Raw genomic sequence first — 18,088 nt, 5'->3', positions numbered from 1 at the left:
CAAGTCCACTCAAAAGAGTTGTGTGTTCTTACTCCCCCTAATTCATCTTCTCCTGTTTCCTCTTGAACCCAACCAATTCCCAAACCTGCCAAGTATATCCCCACCTCAGGGTCTTCCTCCTGCTATTCTCTTTGCCTAGAGGTTTTCCTAGATACCCACATGCTAGCTTCCTCGCTTCATTTGGGTTTCTGATCCAGTCACCTTACTAGAGAGGCCACATCTGAAGACCCATCAAAAACAACATCCCTGATCCCCACCCCCTGGTGGCCTCCAAACCATCCTGGCCCTCCTCTAGATTTTAGCATCTTTAACACTTACCACTATCTGACATAGTATACCTGCTGTTTAATATGCCTCTGACTCCTACCAAAATGCGGGCTCTTCAGACACAGGAATTTAATCTATGCTGTTCAGTGTTGGATCTCTGATGCTTCAAAGTACTTGGCACAGAATCAGTTTCAATAAATGTGTGTTGAATAAATGAACGAAAAGGGAAGGGAGGGACGGAGCCAAGCGTTGCCAGGTTAATGGAGGCTTAAACTAGCTATGAACGACAAGCAAGGAATCCAGCTTTATGTAGAAGCCTAACTAAGTGAATTAGCTTGGGTGAAGACACAGAGGGCAAGGATTATGAAAACCTAAGGTAATTTACAGGAAATTCTGTCATGGCTGGAGGGACCAGGGCACTTTGCGGAGGGGTAGGAGATGACAGTAGAACGATGAAGACAGCTGGTTCATGAATGGCACTTAACAACGAGCTAAGAATTTATCTCCATTCTCTCCCCAGAAAGTCTAGGGCTTTATAAAAGCAGGGATACGGTCCCAGTGGCAGCCCTGTGAGCACACCCCTTCCACCTCTGGCTGAGAGTTACCTGGAGTATCTCAATGATCTTCAACTTGGTGTCCATGACCATGATGTCCTCCTTCTCTGGCTCTGCCTGCTTCACGTTGCCCTCAGGGGCAGCAGCCATGGGAGTCATGGGTAAAAAGCCTCCTCCCCGGAGCACCACCTGGGTCATCAGCTCTCCGACCCCATGGATAGACCGCATTACGTTACTACCTAGGAAGGGCCAGCACAGACCTCAGTCACGACAACAGTTTAGGAGAGTGCTCTGAGGTGCCTGGCAGGGGGCACAGGCTGGAGACATAGTACTGAACATGTCTCTGTTCTGACACATTCTCAGGACCCTAGGAACCGGAAAAGGTTAATACCCATAAAAAATTTGGGGATTTGGGGGGCGCCTGGGTGGCTCAGTGGGTTGAGCCTCTACCTTCAGCTCAGGTCATGATCTCAGGGTCCTAGGATCGAGCGCCGCATCGGGCTCTCTGCTCAGCAGGGAGCCTGCTTCCTCCTCTCTCTCTCAATCTCTCTCTCTCTCTCTGCCTGCCTCTCTGCCTACTTGTGATCTCTGTCTGTCAAATAAATAAAATCTTTGAAAAACAAAAACAAAAAAAATTTTTTTAAAAATCTGGGGTTTCGGGAGTGGCGGAAAACACATGGGCTTTGAAATCCCCAAAGGGGCACTTTTGTGTATTAATTCACCTGCCAAATGTTACTGGTCACCTAGCACATGCTTGTTGCTATGCAGAAAATTAGGGGTACAGGAGTTAACAAGGCATAAATCGGGTGCTGCTACTAACACTGATCTTGAGTACACTGGATTACCTCTGAGGCTCAGCTTCTTCATCTCTAAAATGAGAATAAAAGAGCTCAGTCAGAGAATGAGATGGTGAAAAACACATGAAATAACTGAGCACAAAACCTGACAGAAAGCAGGAGGTAAGGAGATGTACTTTTTCTCTTCTAGTTGTAGGGACAAGTTCGACAATTATCCAGACACGAGTACCTAGTACATGCCACTCTGACCCTAAAACAGGAAAAAAATACACATACAAAGGCAGATTGTCCTCTTCACAGACTGGAAATACAAGGTTGGATTTTATTTCAGCATGTGCTACTATCATCATTAAATGCCTCAGAACACATCATATATGAGGGTAGGACATGTGTTTTTCAGAGATAAGCATTCAATTTGTTAGATAATTTTCAAATGGTTTGGTAAAATAGACACACAGACTCATATATGAATATAAAGGAAATCGAGCAAAATGTGAATAATCAAGGACCCGAGGTCGTGGATCTACAGGTGTCTGCTGTGCTGTTCTTTCAGCTTTGCTTTTTGTTTGAAAACGTCCATAATGGGGGCGCCTGGGTGGCTTAGTAGCTTGAGCATCTACCCTTGGCTCAGGTCATGATACTGGGATTGAGACCCACATGGGGTTTTCCCTCTCCCTGCTACTTGCCACCCATACCCCTAGCTTATGTGTGTTTTCTCTCTCTGCTCCTGTTCTTTCAAAAAAATAAAATAAAATAAAATAAAATAAAATAAAATAAAATGGAAATGTCCATAATGAAACATCCAGGAGAGAAGGACAAGGAAAGGACTTCACAGGGAAACACATGACAAGAGTCATAAGGGGAGAAGTTGGCAGGTTGTGCCCCAGGCATATGGGTGCCAGCAAATCCCATTCCTCTACTTGCTGCAATGTTCTTACCTTTATTCTCTTCTCCTTTTGCCATCTTGCTGATGGGGAAGATGGTCGTCACGTGCACGCAGTCCAGTATGGCCAGGAGTATTTTGGTTAATCGGAGAAGGTCAGAGAAGTTGTAGAAACCAAAGTATATAAGATTCCTAGCTAAATTTACAACCTATTATATTAGAACAAAAGAGAGAGAAAGATGGTATTTAATAAACTTTACCCCTCGGTTTTACGTTGACTAGCTGATAAATGACTCATTCTGACCCTTGTTATGGTAAGAGAAGGCACACACTTTGCTTGCCATTTCTGATCAAATTTCATTTTATTTCATAAAGAGAAAAAATAAGAAACAAAAAACTGCCAAGCTCCTGACCTATTTCAATAACTAACCTAATCATGTGTCTGTGCAGCTACCCAAAGATAATACAGGACCAGTCACCTTATAGCCAAAGAGAACACAGGTAACAACATTGTAATCCTCAGAAATAGAACTCGCTGCAAGGAAAGTCTCAAAAAGAAACATTTTTAACTCAATGGTAACAAGGATTTATGTACCTCAAATGATTCATCTGTGATAGATCTCAAGCAGAGGCTGTTTCTTTCCTACAGTGTTTTTTTTTTTCATTGTGTTTGTTTTTAAAGATTTTATTTATTTATTTGACACAGAGAGACACAGCAAGAGAAGGAATACAGGCAGGGGGAGTGGGAGAGGGAGAAGCAGGCTCCTGTGGAGCAGGGAGCCTGATGCAGGGCTCGATCCCAGGACTCTGGGATCACAACCCAAGCCAAAGGCAGATGCCCAACTGACTGAGCCATCCAGGCACCATTTCCTGCAGTTTTTAATATAATGTACAGAGTATACCTAATATACTACCATTTCAGATGATACAATTTGCCCTGAGTACTTCTAAGAACTTAACTACCATTAAGCCAAGTGACTGGTTAACAGTTCTATTTTATTCTGGAATAAAATTGAGCTGAATTCCTTTTTATTATCAAACGAGAGTCTCAGGATAGAAATCACCACATGCTAAAATATTTTATATTTACCCAATGTAAAAATGACCAAAGAAAAGCAGATAAAACACACAGATCATTTCATCATGAGTTACCTCAAAGGTAAGCTTATTTTTCTCCTTATCAGAGAAAGGAAACCTCTGACAAACCACATCTCTTAAATACTCCTCCACAAATTCCATGGTTTGTGCAAACCTCTCCTTAATTTCATCTTTAGAAGTTCCACTACTGTCATAGCTAAAAGAAAAGGAAAAGAAAAGGAAATCACATTTCAAGATCTTTGCACTCAAGCTTCCCCAGCTGCTCCAGCCACAAAGCCAAGAAGCCCTCCCAACACTTCGTATCCCACCCTCTGTCCTTACTTTATTCTTCCCTCCTTAGCACCTATCATCAAGATATGGAATCATTTATCTTGTTTGCATCTTTTTCCCCACTCGTGTAGAGATAGTGTTCTGGCTGGTTCACTGATGTATTACTTAAGGCTGACACCAAGTAGAAACACATATTTGTTGAATTTAAAAAAAGGGACAAGACATAAAAAATATAATCATGCCAGCTTTTGCATTCTTCAAAAAAAAAAAAAATTTGCCACACACTTTTTAATTTTAAGCTTAATGAAAAAAAAAAAAAAGACTTCACTTTGCTTCTGTGATTTAACTAGACTTAACCTGACCGTAAGTGGTTTGTCTACCATGACACAAAACATTATGAGGTCTTAAAACAGCACGAGGTCTTAGCAGGGAGAAGGAGCCAGGCTCACTCGTCAATGGCGATCTCCGAGGGAATCTCAGACCACAGGCGGGCATATTTCACAGGCGTGACTTGTTCCTGGGGATCTCGGTCTACGTGCATATGAAGCATAAGACGGCAGAAGGATGCCCTCAGGTCATAGGGCAGGTTCTCGTCAGACATGCAGCGGAGAATGAGATCAACATCCAGCTGGCCTGATATTTCATTGATAGCCAGGTATTGGCGGTCCAGACACATCCTGGCAAAGAGGTTCAACTGATACCTGGAGAAAGGTAAAGTTACGTGAAGAAATCAGAAATCATTGAGGATGAATGGAAATTCACAGCAGGAAAGTCGAGATATCCCCAACTTTCATAAGAGGGTCATTTGGCTTCCTGAACTTAGATACCAACACACTCAAATAGCTCCAATAAAGGAAGAGTTCAAGCTACACCACTAGTCCTACATGGCCACCCTGCTGAGTTGGGAGTAATTACATGACTACTTGATTCCATTTTGGCCTTGTTTATTTTATGAAATAAATGGGGAAAAATATTACATCTCAAACACGTGTCTATTTCTTCAGCTGTTTTTTAATACAGCATATAAAGACCATGTAGGAAATGTTAAAGATATCTCCCATGTTGAGTCTAGTTAGAAATTTTGTAATACTCTTAGGATCTTATCTCGTATAAGCCTACTCTGTGATTTCTACATGAAAACCATGGTGTGCAAGGTAGGGAACTCCTCATAATGTCTTATGCTTTCTTCCTCATCCAACTACGTGCCATCTTTGTCACCTTCCATACTGGACCAGGGAAGCACGCTTTCACATTCACCCTCAGGAGAAGACATATCAAACATTAAAAGAGTAAAGAACTTCTGACATGAAATAGCAAGCCACTAGCATCCAAAGTGCCAAATACTGGCTTCTCAATCTAAAACCCCATTGCTATTAATAACCATTAGTTGAAAATATTCTCAGTCTCACCAGATACCAGTAAATGCAGATTAAAATATTATTCTATTTCATGCTTATAAAATCAGCAAAGATTAAAGAGCATTGCAATATTCAGAATTAGCAAAGACCAGGAGAAACAAAGTAATCATTTACAACTGGTGAGTGTGTGCACCAAAATATCTGATCTAGGATTGCTGAGTGAAGTTTTAAAATATGCATCCTCGCCAATTCAACAATTCCACTCCAGATACGAAATGGAAACTCTTACTCATATGCACACTTTTGAATAAGGATGTCCCCCAACATGAAAGGCTAAACTATGGCATACAATGGAATATCAAAGAGCAAGGTCAACGTGGCGTCATAAAAAGGAATACCGCTCAGCTGTTGAAATTAGACACATCTACCTCCATTAACATGAACACATTTCAGAAGCAACACAGAATCTATCAGGCAGGTTTCATAATGGATACATTATGCAGTACAGCACCATTTACATACATTTCTAGGAACAGGCAAAATCCTCTCTATTTGTTAGGACTGCGTACTAATGTAGTAAAATACGAACACACCGAGAAAGTGGAGGGGTGCGCACCAAAGATACAAATGGGAGGGGGGAGAAAGGAAGGCAGGAGGTAACAGAGGGCCGTAACTGCCAAGTTTTACTTATTTAAAAAAAATGCCATGAGCTGGGCGCCTGGGTGGCTCAGTGGGTTAAGCCGCTGCCTTCGGCTCAGGTCATGATCTCAGGGTCCTGGGATCGAGTCCCGCATCGGGCTCTCTGCTCAGCAGGGAGCCTGCTTCCTCCTCTCTCTCTCTGCCTGCCTCTCTGCCTACTTGTGATCTCTCTCTGTCAAATAAATAAATAAAATCTTTAAAAAAAAAAAAATGCCATGAGCACTTTGCCATCTTCCCTTCTCTCTTCTTTCAAGTGGCACCTCCCCCCACCCTTTTCCTCTCCATTGCCTTCCCTGAGGTGGCAGGGTCCACAGGTCTTAAAGCTGGGCCCGGGGCAACTTTGGGGCTGAAGAAGGTGACTGGCAGAGGTGGACAGTGAGCAAACAGGTATCCACCAGAGCCAAGGCCAGCCAGGTTTCTCTGTCACAGGATGGAGTCACACACACAGGAAGATGAAGCCTAGAATGACCCCGTGGGTGTTGGAATGGAATTGGAAGTACTGATGTGTACTCACAGTTTCATCATATATTTGTACAGACAGAGAACATAGATATATGTGTGTGTGTACATAAATATGCATATATGTGTGAATACACATACTCCTTTCCTAGCTCTGTCTGCAAAGGTTCCAGGAGGTTGGCACTATTGTCTCTATTTTGCAGATTAAAGAACCGGGGCATACAGAGGTATGTAACTCGACCACAGTCAAAAACTTCGTATGTAGGAAGGTGAGGATTTGAACCCGAGCAGTCTGACTGTACAGTCTGACGCCTAGCTCCTATGATATGCACATATGTCTTATGCTGCTAAGGGGAAACGGTAACCAGGGGCTGATACAAGCACTCATTCTTCGGTTGCCTCGGTCGAATCTGGAAATCAACTTACTACGTAAATAACAACCAAACCTTACACTCCCAACTCCTCCAATACACAGCATTTGCTCGACAGGGGACAACTTGTCATTCCTTGGAGCCATCGACCAACAAGCAATAAACTTCCCCTCAATTCTTTTCAGGGCACCCCAAACCGAGCCTGGCGGGACCCCCGTCACCTGTAGTAGCTGAGAACGTCTCGGTCTTCCTTTTGTCCTTCTTTGGCGTCCTGCGCCAGTTCCCGGACACTCTTGCTGCGAACCTCCTTGCTGCTGTCCCTCCAGAAGAGCCACACCTCCTCTTCATCTTCCCCCGCCTCCAGAGCATTCTCTCCAGTGGAAACGCCCTCAAATTCAAAACGAGAAAGAACCAACCTGGACAATAAGAGGAAGAGGGAAAACTCATTATGCTGAAATACTCGCTACTGCCGGTTCGACTACAGCAATATACAGCAATCTAGCCGCACTCTCCGTGTAAACATAAAATGAAAACCGGCGTTTCCCTCGGCGGCAGAATCACAAAGAGCCGAACATGAACTTCTTCACATACTTCATCCCAGCGGTTCTCAAGCAGGGTGGTTTTGCGTGCCCTGTCTCATCTCGAGGAGACAATGTCGGCAGACATGTTCTCATTTCTGTTTGTCCCAACAGAGTGGGAGAGGCATTACGGACATCTACTGGGTAGAGGCCCAGGATGCTCTTCAATTAATAGGACAGTCCCCCGTGACAATTATTCAGGCCCAAATATTGAAATGCTCAAGTTGCATCAGCCCAAGCCCAAAACTAAGTTATGCGTGAGAAACAAACAAAAGAATCAGTAGTTCAGGGCCTGAGTTTGCAGTTTTGTTTTGACTTATTTTTCCCACATTTGCCCCATTGTGGGCATGGTACTTATCAGGAAAGCTGTTCTCTTGCTAAAAGTGAATCACTACAGTTACTGAAGTTTCTGGGTACCACTAACCACTTTTTGAACAGTGATGATGTAAAAAGCTCTGCCCTACCGTATCTTAATATCACCACTGAATTACCTCCTTTAAATTTTAAAACTGATTATCGTACTTAAAGAACTTTAAGGATGAAAACAAGTGTGTGCAAAATGCTCTCTGGTGAATACATATTGGTTTTCAACCAGTGTGCAAAGTAAGTGCAGAGAAGGCCACTCCAAAAGCAAACTTAATATCCCTATCCAAGATCTTTGGCTCAGAATGATCCCATGCCAGCCCATCTGACTTCAGAGCAAGTCTGAAAAAGTCAAAGAGTTAAGTTCTATTCGTGAGGAGTGCAGGCCTCCCCTGAGCCATACATTCTCTACCTAAATCCCTCTCTCATCGGAATCTTAAATCCCAAGATTGCCACTCACTTGGTCTCAATCAGGATGTCGGCATTGGTTGGGTTCAGCACGGCTTTGCATATCAGTTCCTGGGTCACTGGGATCGATTTGTTCATGGACACACAGAGGTCAGAGAGATAATCTAAGAATCTGTCAAGAGAGAGAAAGCAAACAAGACATTCTCCATAACTAGGGAGAGGTTTGACTCTCGGAGCCCGACTCTTTGCAAGGGGTCAGATCCAACAGAGCTTGGACCAAAGAAAACGACAGACGGTTTCGGTTTTGGGGCCAGTGTCTACAGCACCACCAGAAACCCAGTAACCGTAAGAGAAGAAAGACGGCAGTGGCTGGGGCAGACGAAGAAGTGATGAGGCAAAAATGCAAAGGAAGAACGAGACAGGGAAGGTCACATAAGGGAGCCATGGGGGAGGAGGAGGGGCAGCAGAGAGGCAGAGAAGGGCTCGGAGGCCCGAGTGCCCCAGCTGGAATCCCTGCTTTGGTTCTCCTTAGTTATGCTCTGAGAGGCAGTGTGACTTGGAGAAATTTCCGGACCTCACTGTGCTCCACTCTTCTCATCTACAGCAGAGGGTAATGCACGACCTCAGAGAACTGCCCTGAGAATTAAGTGAGATAATTCATGGCAAATGCTGACTTAGTTCACTCCCTCGTACATGAGAATGCTCCACAAGCGTTATTTATCCTCACGGGTGGGAGGAGTCATTTTACAACAACATTATCAGTTTTCCCGTGTGACCATTCCCAATACCTATATTGTAAACTATTTCCCACTTCTCCTAAAAATGTTGTGGATCCCCCCCCTCCTTTTTAAGATTTTATTTATTTAGGGGTATCTGGGTGGCTCAATCAGTTAAGCGTTTGCCCTCGGCTCAGGTCATGATCTCAGGGTCCTGGGATCAAGCCCTGTATCAGGTTCCCTGCTCAGTGGGGAGCCTGTTACTCCCTCTGCCTCTGCTACTCCTCCTGCTTGTACTCTCTCTCTCTCAAATAAATAAAATCTTAAAAAAAAAAAAAAAAGATTTTATTTATGAGAGAGAGAGAGAGAGACCACAAGTGGGAGTGGAAGTGGCAAAGGGAGAAAGAGAAGCAGGTTCCCTGCTGAGCAGGAAGCCTGATGTGGGGCTCAATCCCAGGACCCTGGGACCATGACCCAAGCTGAAGGCAGAGGCTTAACGCACTGAGCCAAGCAGGTGCCCTGATGTTGTGGATCTTAATTAGAAGAGGGAGGAGAGTAAAAAGGGGGGAGAGCTATAGAAATGAGAAAAGACGGAACTACAACTTAAATAAAAATAGTCAAGCAACAGCTAAGTTTGCAAAAGACTCTTACTAATATTTGGGGAGATGTTTTAACTGCAAATCAGGGTGCTAAACTGGGACTGAGTGGCCGAAACTGTCATTTACTATGCAAGGACTAAGTACCAGGCAACTTCCCATGCATTTATTCTCATTCAATTTTCATAACCATTCATTTAGCATAGAAGAAATTAAAGCTCAAGGGGAAAGCGAAGGTCACCCAGCTGGTAAATGCCAGAGCTAGGATTCCACCAAAAGGTCTATTCCAATACCATGTTTTTTTGACTACCCATCCAAGGGTCTCTCAAAACTGGCCTAACTGAAATCTGTCACTGGCAACCCTCAAAAAAGAAACCTAGCCCAAAGCACAATGACTAGCTCAGTGACTGCAACTTTGATACCCGGATACCTTCTGCCGACCAGGCCCACTTCCGCCTCACCTGGGCTCCCTGTTCTTCCGCACCAGACTGACAAATGTGTCGATCTCAGCGGCGGTGATGTGTTTTTCCAGGAGTTTTCGGTTATTGTGAAGCAGGGCGGTGATGGTGTCTTCAGCCAACACATCATAGCCAATCTGCTTCTGCATGAAGCCAAACTGCTTGGCTATATACTCCTTTTAAGGAAGAAAAGAGAGGTCAGTAGGAACAATGAAAGGTATTAAGGTTAACCCAAAACCAAGGAAAGTAGCAACAGTTTCTGATGAGAATTATCGTTCCTAAGGGAAATCCTAGTGGAGCATCTTTCCACAACTTTCTAATCTAGGACACCAGCTGCACACGCGCCCACATCCTTCATTTTACTAAACCTGCCACACAAATGTAATTAAGCAAATTATCCTGTATGTACAGATGGGCATTTTATTAAGTGCACAGTATAAATATTAATGTGGTGACTTATTTCTCTAAAAGGTCAAAAGCTGTTTTTCAGCTCTGATTTTATTACTAATTCAAGAGGCTTTAACTGTGCCTTACTGCTCTGTGCTGCTGAATAAACACACTTAAGCCTACTTAGATATTTAGAACAATACCACCCCATCCTGTTTTTTGTATCCGGGGTGAAAATACATTCTTATAGCCAATGGGTAGCAGGATCAAGTGAGGAATACCTAAGCCCATCAGTCAGATTCACAGAACGTACAAAAACATCCCTGGCTTCTCTCTTGGGGGACCAGACGTGACGTTCCATAAAAATATGTGAGAACTCGGGGAAGCCTCTTGCACATGTTTGTTTGTTTCTAGCCAAAGATATATCCCTTCCCAAGACAGACTGTTTGCTTACTGAAAGTACTAAAAGCCCTTGAAACTTGGCTTAATTTTTTTTTAATTAATTCTAAAATCCTAAAAACTACTCGGGGTGTCCACAGGGGACACTGACCCCTTTTCAGCCCATGCTCAATAAGGGTGCATGTGTGGGAAATTGCCAGCCTTCAGGGACCTCCTGCCAAGTGGCAGAGACTCAAGCAAAGACAGTCAGTGTCGCAGCAGCGAGAGGGACTGTTGCGTGTCTTCATGTACAAGCAAAATGTGCGGGCAGACACCAGAGGCTCTGGTGTGACCTCATCTGAAGAGGGAGTAAAGAGTCTCTTTGCGCTATTCCAGGATGGTGTCAGTGCACTGCAGGTGGATTTAAAGCCACCAGAGCACTCAAGGACCAGCCGTCCGCACTGAGGAACACAGCCTCACAGGTACAGGGTACTTTCGATCTCAACAGTAGCAAAGGCCACGTCACAAGCTCAGCATTTTGCTCACAAGGTTCTCTCTGATACTTTGTGATACTTTGGAGCGCCCCCTCCATTTAACACTGTCTTCACGACAACACATGAAACTTTTTATTTCAAGGCCAGGGTTCGTGGCCATCAAAAGTTTACCAAAAAAGGCCTTTTGTAACCCAATGCAGAGACCGGGATTCAAGGTTATCCCAAGCGCCCTCTGTGCGCCTACAGCAATTTATGTCACCAAGGGCAGGACTCCCCAACCTCAGCACTACCGACTTTCAGGGCTGGATGACTGTTTATCGTCGGGGGATGTCCTGTGTGTTCTGGATACTCATTCTGTCCACTAGGTGCCAGTGGTGACAGTCAAAAGGGTCTCTCGACAATGCCAAGTATTTCCTGGGGGACAGCATTAGTCCCATTTAGAGAACTGTGACAACACAGTTCACAGGTTTCCTTAAAATCTCAAATTGATGGGAACCCTGAGAGAGGTTAGAACATTTATTTCATGGGAAGAGGATAATATAGACAGTGCCATGACATTCACAAGGACTTCGGATGTCATAAAACATAGCCAAAACCAAAATAAAGAGAAAGTTACCAGCAGACATGGAGGATATAGAAGGGAGAGAGAAGAAAAAAAATTCTACTCTACCTTTAATATAAACACATGCAATCACTACCCTGAACCTTAAGGTAAAGCACCTTAAAAAAAAAAAAAAAAAAAAAAAAAAAACACTAGAAATGCAATACCAATGTCCCAACAAACAAACAAACAAACAAACTCACTGAAAGGTGGCTACAGAAGGGGACTTCTCTTGATATCTTTCTTAAGGACTCTGTCTTTTTCTCAGGCTTGCAAAAATATATTTCCTTGCTAAGCACAAACTTAGTAAACTGTTCTTTAGCAATTAAGTAACAACAGATGTAAGACTTAAAACCATGAGGCAATGAACCTCAGTCAGTCCCAAATCCCAACCTGGTTTTTCCTGTAGTCTTGCTGGGAGTGTCTCAGGACCCTGTAGCACAGCCGGCAGATATGTCGGAAAGGGGCATGCCGCTGGTCCCCGAGCTCCTCCAGACGCAGCATCGGGCCATCGCCACAGTCTGTGAATGGGGCTTGTAACAGCTTGAAGATCTGATTGTGAGAAGGAAAAACAGACACCGCCATCATTTAGAGTGCTAATGGCTAGCCCTCTGTCTCAAACTAATCTAACCTCACAGGTGGCCAGACTGCACTGGCAACTCTCTCTAGATCAACATCAATAACTTGAACATTACATGCAATCCACCAACTGGGACTGGCTACTCACTGAATTCAGGCCACCTGGACCTAACTGGTCCTTAAGCACTTGCAAGTACGGTGTAGGGCAATGGTTAAAAGTATGGACTCAGGGCGCCTGGATGGCTCAGTGGGTTAAGCCTCTGCCTTAAGACCTCTGCTCAGGTCATGATCTCGGGGTCCTAAGATCGAGCCCCACATCAAGCTCTCTGCTGGGTGGGGAGCCTGCTTCCTCCTCTCTCTCTGCCTACTTGTTGTGATCTCTCTCTCTGTCAAATAAATAAATAAAATCCTTTTTGTTTTTTTTAAAGTACAGACTCTGTAATTGCCAGATTCTAGGTTGAAATCACAGTCCCTACATTATACCCTAGTGGTATAAAGGACAGTCGAGGTAACTCCTGGTTTTCTTCTCAGTAAAAAGGGAAGAATACCACCCAGCTCCCAAAGGGGTTCTAAGGACAAAAGGGGATAATAACTGTCAATTGTATAAATATAGTGCTCAATGAAGGCTTCTGCCATGGAATTCGATCATTCTGGCCCCTCAAAGAACTACTACTATGTTGGAAAATGAGCACTGGCATGGAGCCAGAGGTCTAATCTGGGAGTCATCCCATGAAACAGCTGGATATAATTTATTCTTGGATGGGAACTCCTTGTTGAAACAGGATGGAGTGTTAATAAATTTTGTCTATCATCAACTGACAGGAGAAAGGAGTCTCAAATCCCAAGTTCCTATGGAGAACTGTAGGACTAGTAACTAATATGTTTTTCTTTGGGGTTTAGTGGTCAGGAATTTCCAAGCCATGCATATAGCTAACATATAGCTTTAGAGAACTATATGGTATGCATTTCTGTGCACTTCATCTACTCTTGTCACCCACCTCCCTGTCATTTGTCTTTACACCAGTTTATGTAAATTTATGCCAGATAATACTATCTACATATGTCCTAGAAGCCATTTACTCATTCTTATTGTAAGATTTTGTGGTGATTTATATAGTTCTCTATTTATCAAATACTCCAATTCTCCCAGACATGTGAAATAACCTTAAGGTCACATAGCACCCATTATTTTTAATGAAAATAAGTAGTCAAATGAACTTTTCTTGGAGTTCCTAACAGATGAATTCTCACACATTGAGATTCAACAAGTGCATTTTCAACTGAACTGAGCTATGAAGCCATGAAAAGACACAGAGGAACCTCAGGTGCATATTACTCAGTGAAAGAAGACAGTCTGGAAAGGCCTCATACTGTAAGATTCCAACTATGAGACATTCTAGAAAAGGCTAAACAAAGGAGGCAATAAAAAGTTCAGTGATTGCCAGGGACTGAGGGGAGGGAGGGATGAATAGGCAGAGTATGGAGGTTTTTTAAGACAGTGAAAATATTCTGCATGATACTATACTGATGGATGTCATTATATATTTGCCTACATTCTAAGAGTGAGTGTGTGACACCCAAGAGTGAATCCTAATGTAAACTACAGATTTGGGGGGACTAGGATGTGTCCAATGCAGGTCCACCAACTGTAAGAGATGGACCGCTGCAGTGGCACATGTGAATGATGGGTACAGCTATGCATGTGTGTGGACCGGCAGTGTGTACTGTGTGCTTTCCGCTCGCTACTGTTCTGAACTCAAAACTGCTCTACAAGCATCAAGTCTGTTTTCTGCAAAAGTCAGCTGATCAAGCCTCCCAGGTGGGAACCACACACATCCCTGTGTAAGAGCAGGGATCTCACCGACGCCTTACAAAGATCCTAGTACCTCGCATCTCACAAACCTGCTTGAGGATATTCTGTTCTCTCATCAGCTTCTGCCGTTCTCTGTTAGGCTTGGAGAAGACCACTTCAAGCACATCTTGACCAGAGTTAGTGCCACCGGTGACAAAGTAAACCAAGTCTTCCAGCAGCTTGGTTACAGACCTTAGGGGTAAAGAAGCAGTTAGAGATGGGAAATGTTTCACGTCCAATAGGTTGGAAGCGTCACCTTGGGAGACTCAGGCCTAATGAGGTAGTTAAACCCAAGTGGATCCATTCTTCCCAATTTCCCTGCGAGTGACAACCAATTACCAGAAAGAGTAAAATACACAGAGCACACTATCGTCTACAAAAGGCTAACCATCTTCATAAAATAGGAGCCATCAAATTTCATTTCAGAGTAACACTGGCCCCAAACTGGAGACAGACCGGTCTTTTCAACTTTAGAGACTTTCAAAGAAGTGAATGTGGTTTTTGAAAACCACAAGTTGAAGCCACATATAAATGCTAAGGCCTGCTCCTCTCATACAAGGTTGTTCAGAGTTGGCATTTTTCTCTTTCTGCAAGCAAGGGATTTAAAAAATCCACGGTGGCTGAGGATGAGTGCGTCTGGCTCTTGCTGAAGCCCTACCTTCTTTCATTCTGGGTGATGGTGCCCTTCTCCAGCTTCCCAGCTATGGAACCCAGCACCTTGCTGGCATCATTGGCAAAATCCAGGTCCCGAACCTCCGCAGGGGAAACTGGAACTATGGCAAATGCTTCCTTATCCTCTTTCACAGGGGAGGTGCCGATCTGAAAAGCAGAATGTTTTTATGGAACTGTCTCTTGGATTGAGAGAGGAACACATTAATCAAACACTATACTGGGGCACCTGGGTGGCTCAGTGAGTTAAAGCCTCTGCCTTCGGCTCAGGTCATGATCCCAGGGTCCTGGGATCAAGCCCCATATCGGGCTCTCTGCTCAGCAGGGAACCTGCTTCCTCCTCTCTCTCTACCTGCCTTTCTGCCTACTTGTGATCTCTGTCTGTCAAATAAATAAATAAGATAAAATAAAATGAAAAAAAAAAACAAAAAACAAAAAAACAAAACACTATACTTATGGGACACTGGGCTACCCAAAGAGCTGAAGCTATCTTGCATTTAAAATTAACTAGACATAGACAAACATCTGGAAGGAAGTATCCCAAATCATTAACAGTTGTTACCTCTGGAGATTCTTACTGTGGGTAAGTGTGAGGCAGAAAATGGGCTCCGGTATCAATTTATACCTTCATTTGTTAAAGGAAGCATATTAAGACTGCTGTAACTTAAAAATATGCTTATAAACACATAAGGAAAAAGCAAATGAGCAAAATGCTAATTATTTACTCTTAGTATTATAAGGGTAGACAATGTACCAGGGGCACCTATGTGGCTCGTGGGTTAAGCCTCTGCCTTCGGCTCAGGTGATGTGGGATCAAGCCCCACATTGGGCTCCCTGCTCAGCAGGGAGCCTGCTTCCCTCTCTCTCTCTCTCTCTGCCTGCCTCTCTGCCTACTTGTGATCTCTGTCTGTCAAATAAATAAATAAAATCTTTTTTAAAAAATGAGAGTATCATTTCATTTTTTAAAAACAAAGTCCGTGTTTGTGAATTTATGCTCTATGACTCTGGAGAAGGTAGTGAAGGGGAGGGGGATTCAGTGAGAGAAATTAAAGGGGCTGAGAGAACTTTCAAAAAATAAAAGTATATTTAAGTACACAGAGAGATAAAGAAATAATAAAGATTGGGGAAAACTGACTAGGTATCTGATGTGCCTCAAGGCAGAAGCAAACATTCCCCCAGCCAAAAATGATCCTTCAGACCAACGTGAAATCCAGACAATTGCTCAACCTTTAGAGCAAAAGCCATGGAATTAAAAAAAGTTCTGTTTATTTCAAAAAGCCTGGGCTTGCTTTAGCCAGGTCCCTTGGAGAGAATTCTTTCACTGCATTCAAGTTTGTCCATGACCACACACTGGCCAAACCAAAAAAACGCAGCCTCTACCCTTCCATCAGTTCTCAAAGGAGCCCTTTCATTAGGGAACACAAGACTAAAGGAGGCAGCCAAGTTCCAGGACTTACTTTCAGCATCACGGGTTTCTCTTCTTCCTTGTCGATGGGGATATTTGTGCTGTGAACCCAGGTATTAGTGCACAGGTGTCTGAGCCGGACATAGGAGTTTCTAAAGGGGGGGATAAAAAAGTATTTGCGGCATAGGAATTTTTAGGTTCTCTATAGCCACTGGCCTAGAATATATTCTATCAAAATAAAAAGGTATCCAAATGGTTTTTGTTACATATACTAGAAAATATAGACTGAGAAGCAAATGGCTACTGAAATATATTCTGATATATTTATAATAAGAAATCATTCCTTTGCTCACTTCAGGGGTACAAGTCTGTGAATCAGTCTTACACAATTCACAGCACTCACCATAGCACATGCCCTCCCCAAAGTCCATAATGTTAATAGTTTTTAAAATGATAGTTAAAAAAAAAAAAAGAAAGAAAGAAATCATTCCTAAGGATTCTAACATTGGGATATTTGTATCTCTAAATATAAGATCATTCTTCTAAATGAGTATCTCAGAACAAACTGAGTAGGAGACAGAGTAACAACAAGTCCTTCCTGAGTATATATTAATGCAGAGCATGAGAGTTGATAAAGCAACATTTGAAATTTTCATATGGAATAAAAAACAAAAAAATAAAATTACTAGGATAAAATATGAGTTAATATTTAATAATCTTGTGGTAGGGAAAGCCTCTAAAGCACATAGGAACATAAAAGTTTTGTAAGTTTTAAAAGTCAAAGATGGATACATCTTATAATACAGTTTAAATTTTTTATCTTCTGTAAAGAAAAAAAAAAAAGAACAAACAAATAAAAAAAAAAATCAGGAACAGCTGAAAGAAAAAGGACAACCTGGGAAAATGAGAGAATACCACATAGCCTTAAAAGGTTATTCATCTGCATTTATAAAGAGATCTTTAAAATGAGTAAGAACATAAATACTGGAAATGAAAATGAGACTGGGACATAAGCCAGTAATATAATAATGTGGTATAAATGGACAATAAACTTGAAAGTATACATTCAATCTCCTTAGTATACAATTCATATAAATTAAAACTATATATCACTTTACTCTACCACAGTCCAGAAATCTCGGAGACTGAGATAACCCAGTATATACAAGAGCTTAGGGAAATAACTTCTCCTCACACTCCTGGTGAGAGTGTAAACAGGTAAAACTCTGGAAGGGAGTCTGGCACTTTATAAAACAAGTAAAATGCATCTACCTTTTCACCCAGCAATGCCATTTTTAGATTCTTTTTCACTTAAAATGACAGCACAAGTACAAAGTGGGGCATGGAAACATTTAACAAAACAATACTTACAAGAGTGAAAAACTGCAAACAATCCAAAGTCTCAACAGTGGACTAGTTAACTGTGTAGCACATGCAGTAGAATACTAACAAGGTAAAGTGATTATAATCCGTATATACTTGGAAATATGTACAGAACATCCCCAGTAAAAAATGTTAAAAATAGTTTATAATTCTATTTATGATAAATTATATACATGTTAGCCATGTGCCCAGAGACCTGTCTCAAATTATTACCCTAATAAACCATAAATGTTAACAGTGATTATCTCTCAGTACTTAAATTTTATGTAATTTTTATTTGCTCCTTTGCTCTCTGTGACATTAACACATTTTTGGTTTTGCTTTTTATAGTGAGCATGGATAATTCTACAGTGTTTTTCCATCTGCTTTAAGAAAGTAGTAGAAATAGTGGCATAATTCTTACATCAAGAACCTACCACATTAGTGAGACAAGAACAATGAATACCAAACAAAAGCAAGTAATGG

General features: G+C 42.4%; 1 protein-coding gene across 10 annotated transcripts in view; it reads right to left on the bottom strand.

Moving 5' to 3' along the window:
* The window catches only part of ITPR1 (inositol 1,4,5-trisphosphate receptor type 1), a 334,496-nt gene that overhangs the window by 159,902 nt on the left and 156,506 nt on the right, over positions 1-18,088 (bottom strand). For all 10 annotated transcript variants that reach the window (XM_032325752.1, XM_032325745.1, XM_032325771.1 and 7 more), the window contains 11 exons: positions 16,293-16,392; positions 14,825-14,985; positions 14,217-14,358; positions 12,129-12,287; positions 9,879-10,051; positions 8,158-8,277; positions 6,978-7,172; positions 4,319-4,570; positions 3,654-3,795; positions 2,557-2,710; positions 873-1,060 (listed from right to left, as the gene is read on the bottom strand). In XM_032325752.1, coding sequence (XP_032181643.1) covers positions 873-1,060; positions 2,557-2,710; positions 3,654-3,795; positions 4,319-4,570; positions 6,978-7,172; positions 8,158-8,277; positions 9,879-10,051; positions 12,129-12,287; positions 14,217-14,358; positions 14,825-14,985; positions 16,293-16,392 — 1,786 coding nt within the window. The remainder of the gene's footprint in view (positions 1-872; positions 1,061-2,556; positions 2,711-3,653; positions 3,796-4,318; positions 4,571-6,977; positions 7,173-8,157; positions 8,278-9,878; positions 10,052-12,128; positions 12,288-14,216; positions 14,359-14,824; positions 14,986-16,292; positions 16,393-18,088) is intronic.

Source organism: Mustela erminea, chromosome 1, assembly GCF_009829155.1.
Source record: "Mustela erminea isolate mMusErm1 chromosome 1, mMusErm1.Pri, whole genome shotgun sequence".
Lineage (NCBI taxonomy): Eukaryota > Metazoa > Chordata > Mammalia > Carnivora > Mustelidae > Mustela > Mustela erminea.
This window is presented reverse-complemented; position numbering and strand designations above follow the sequence as displayed.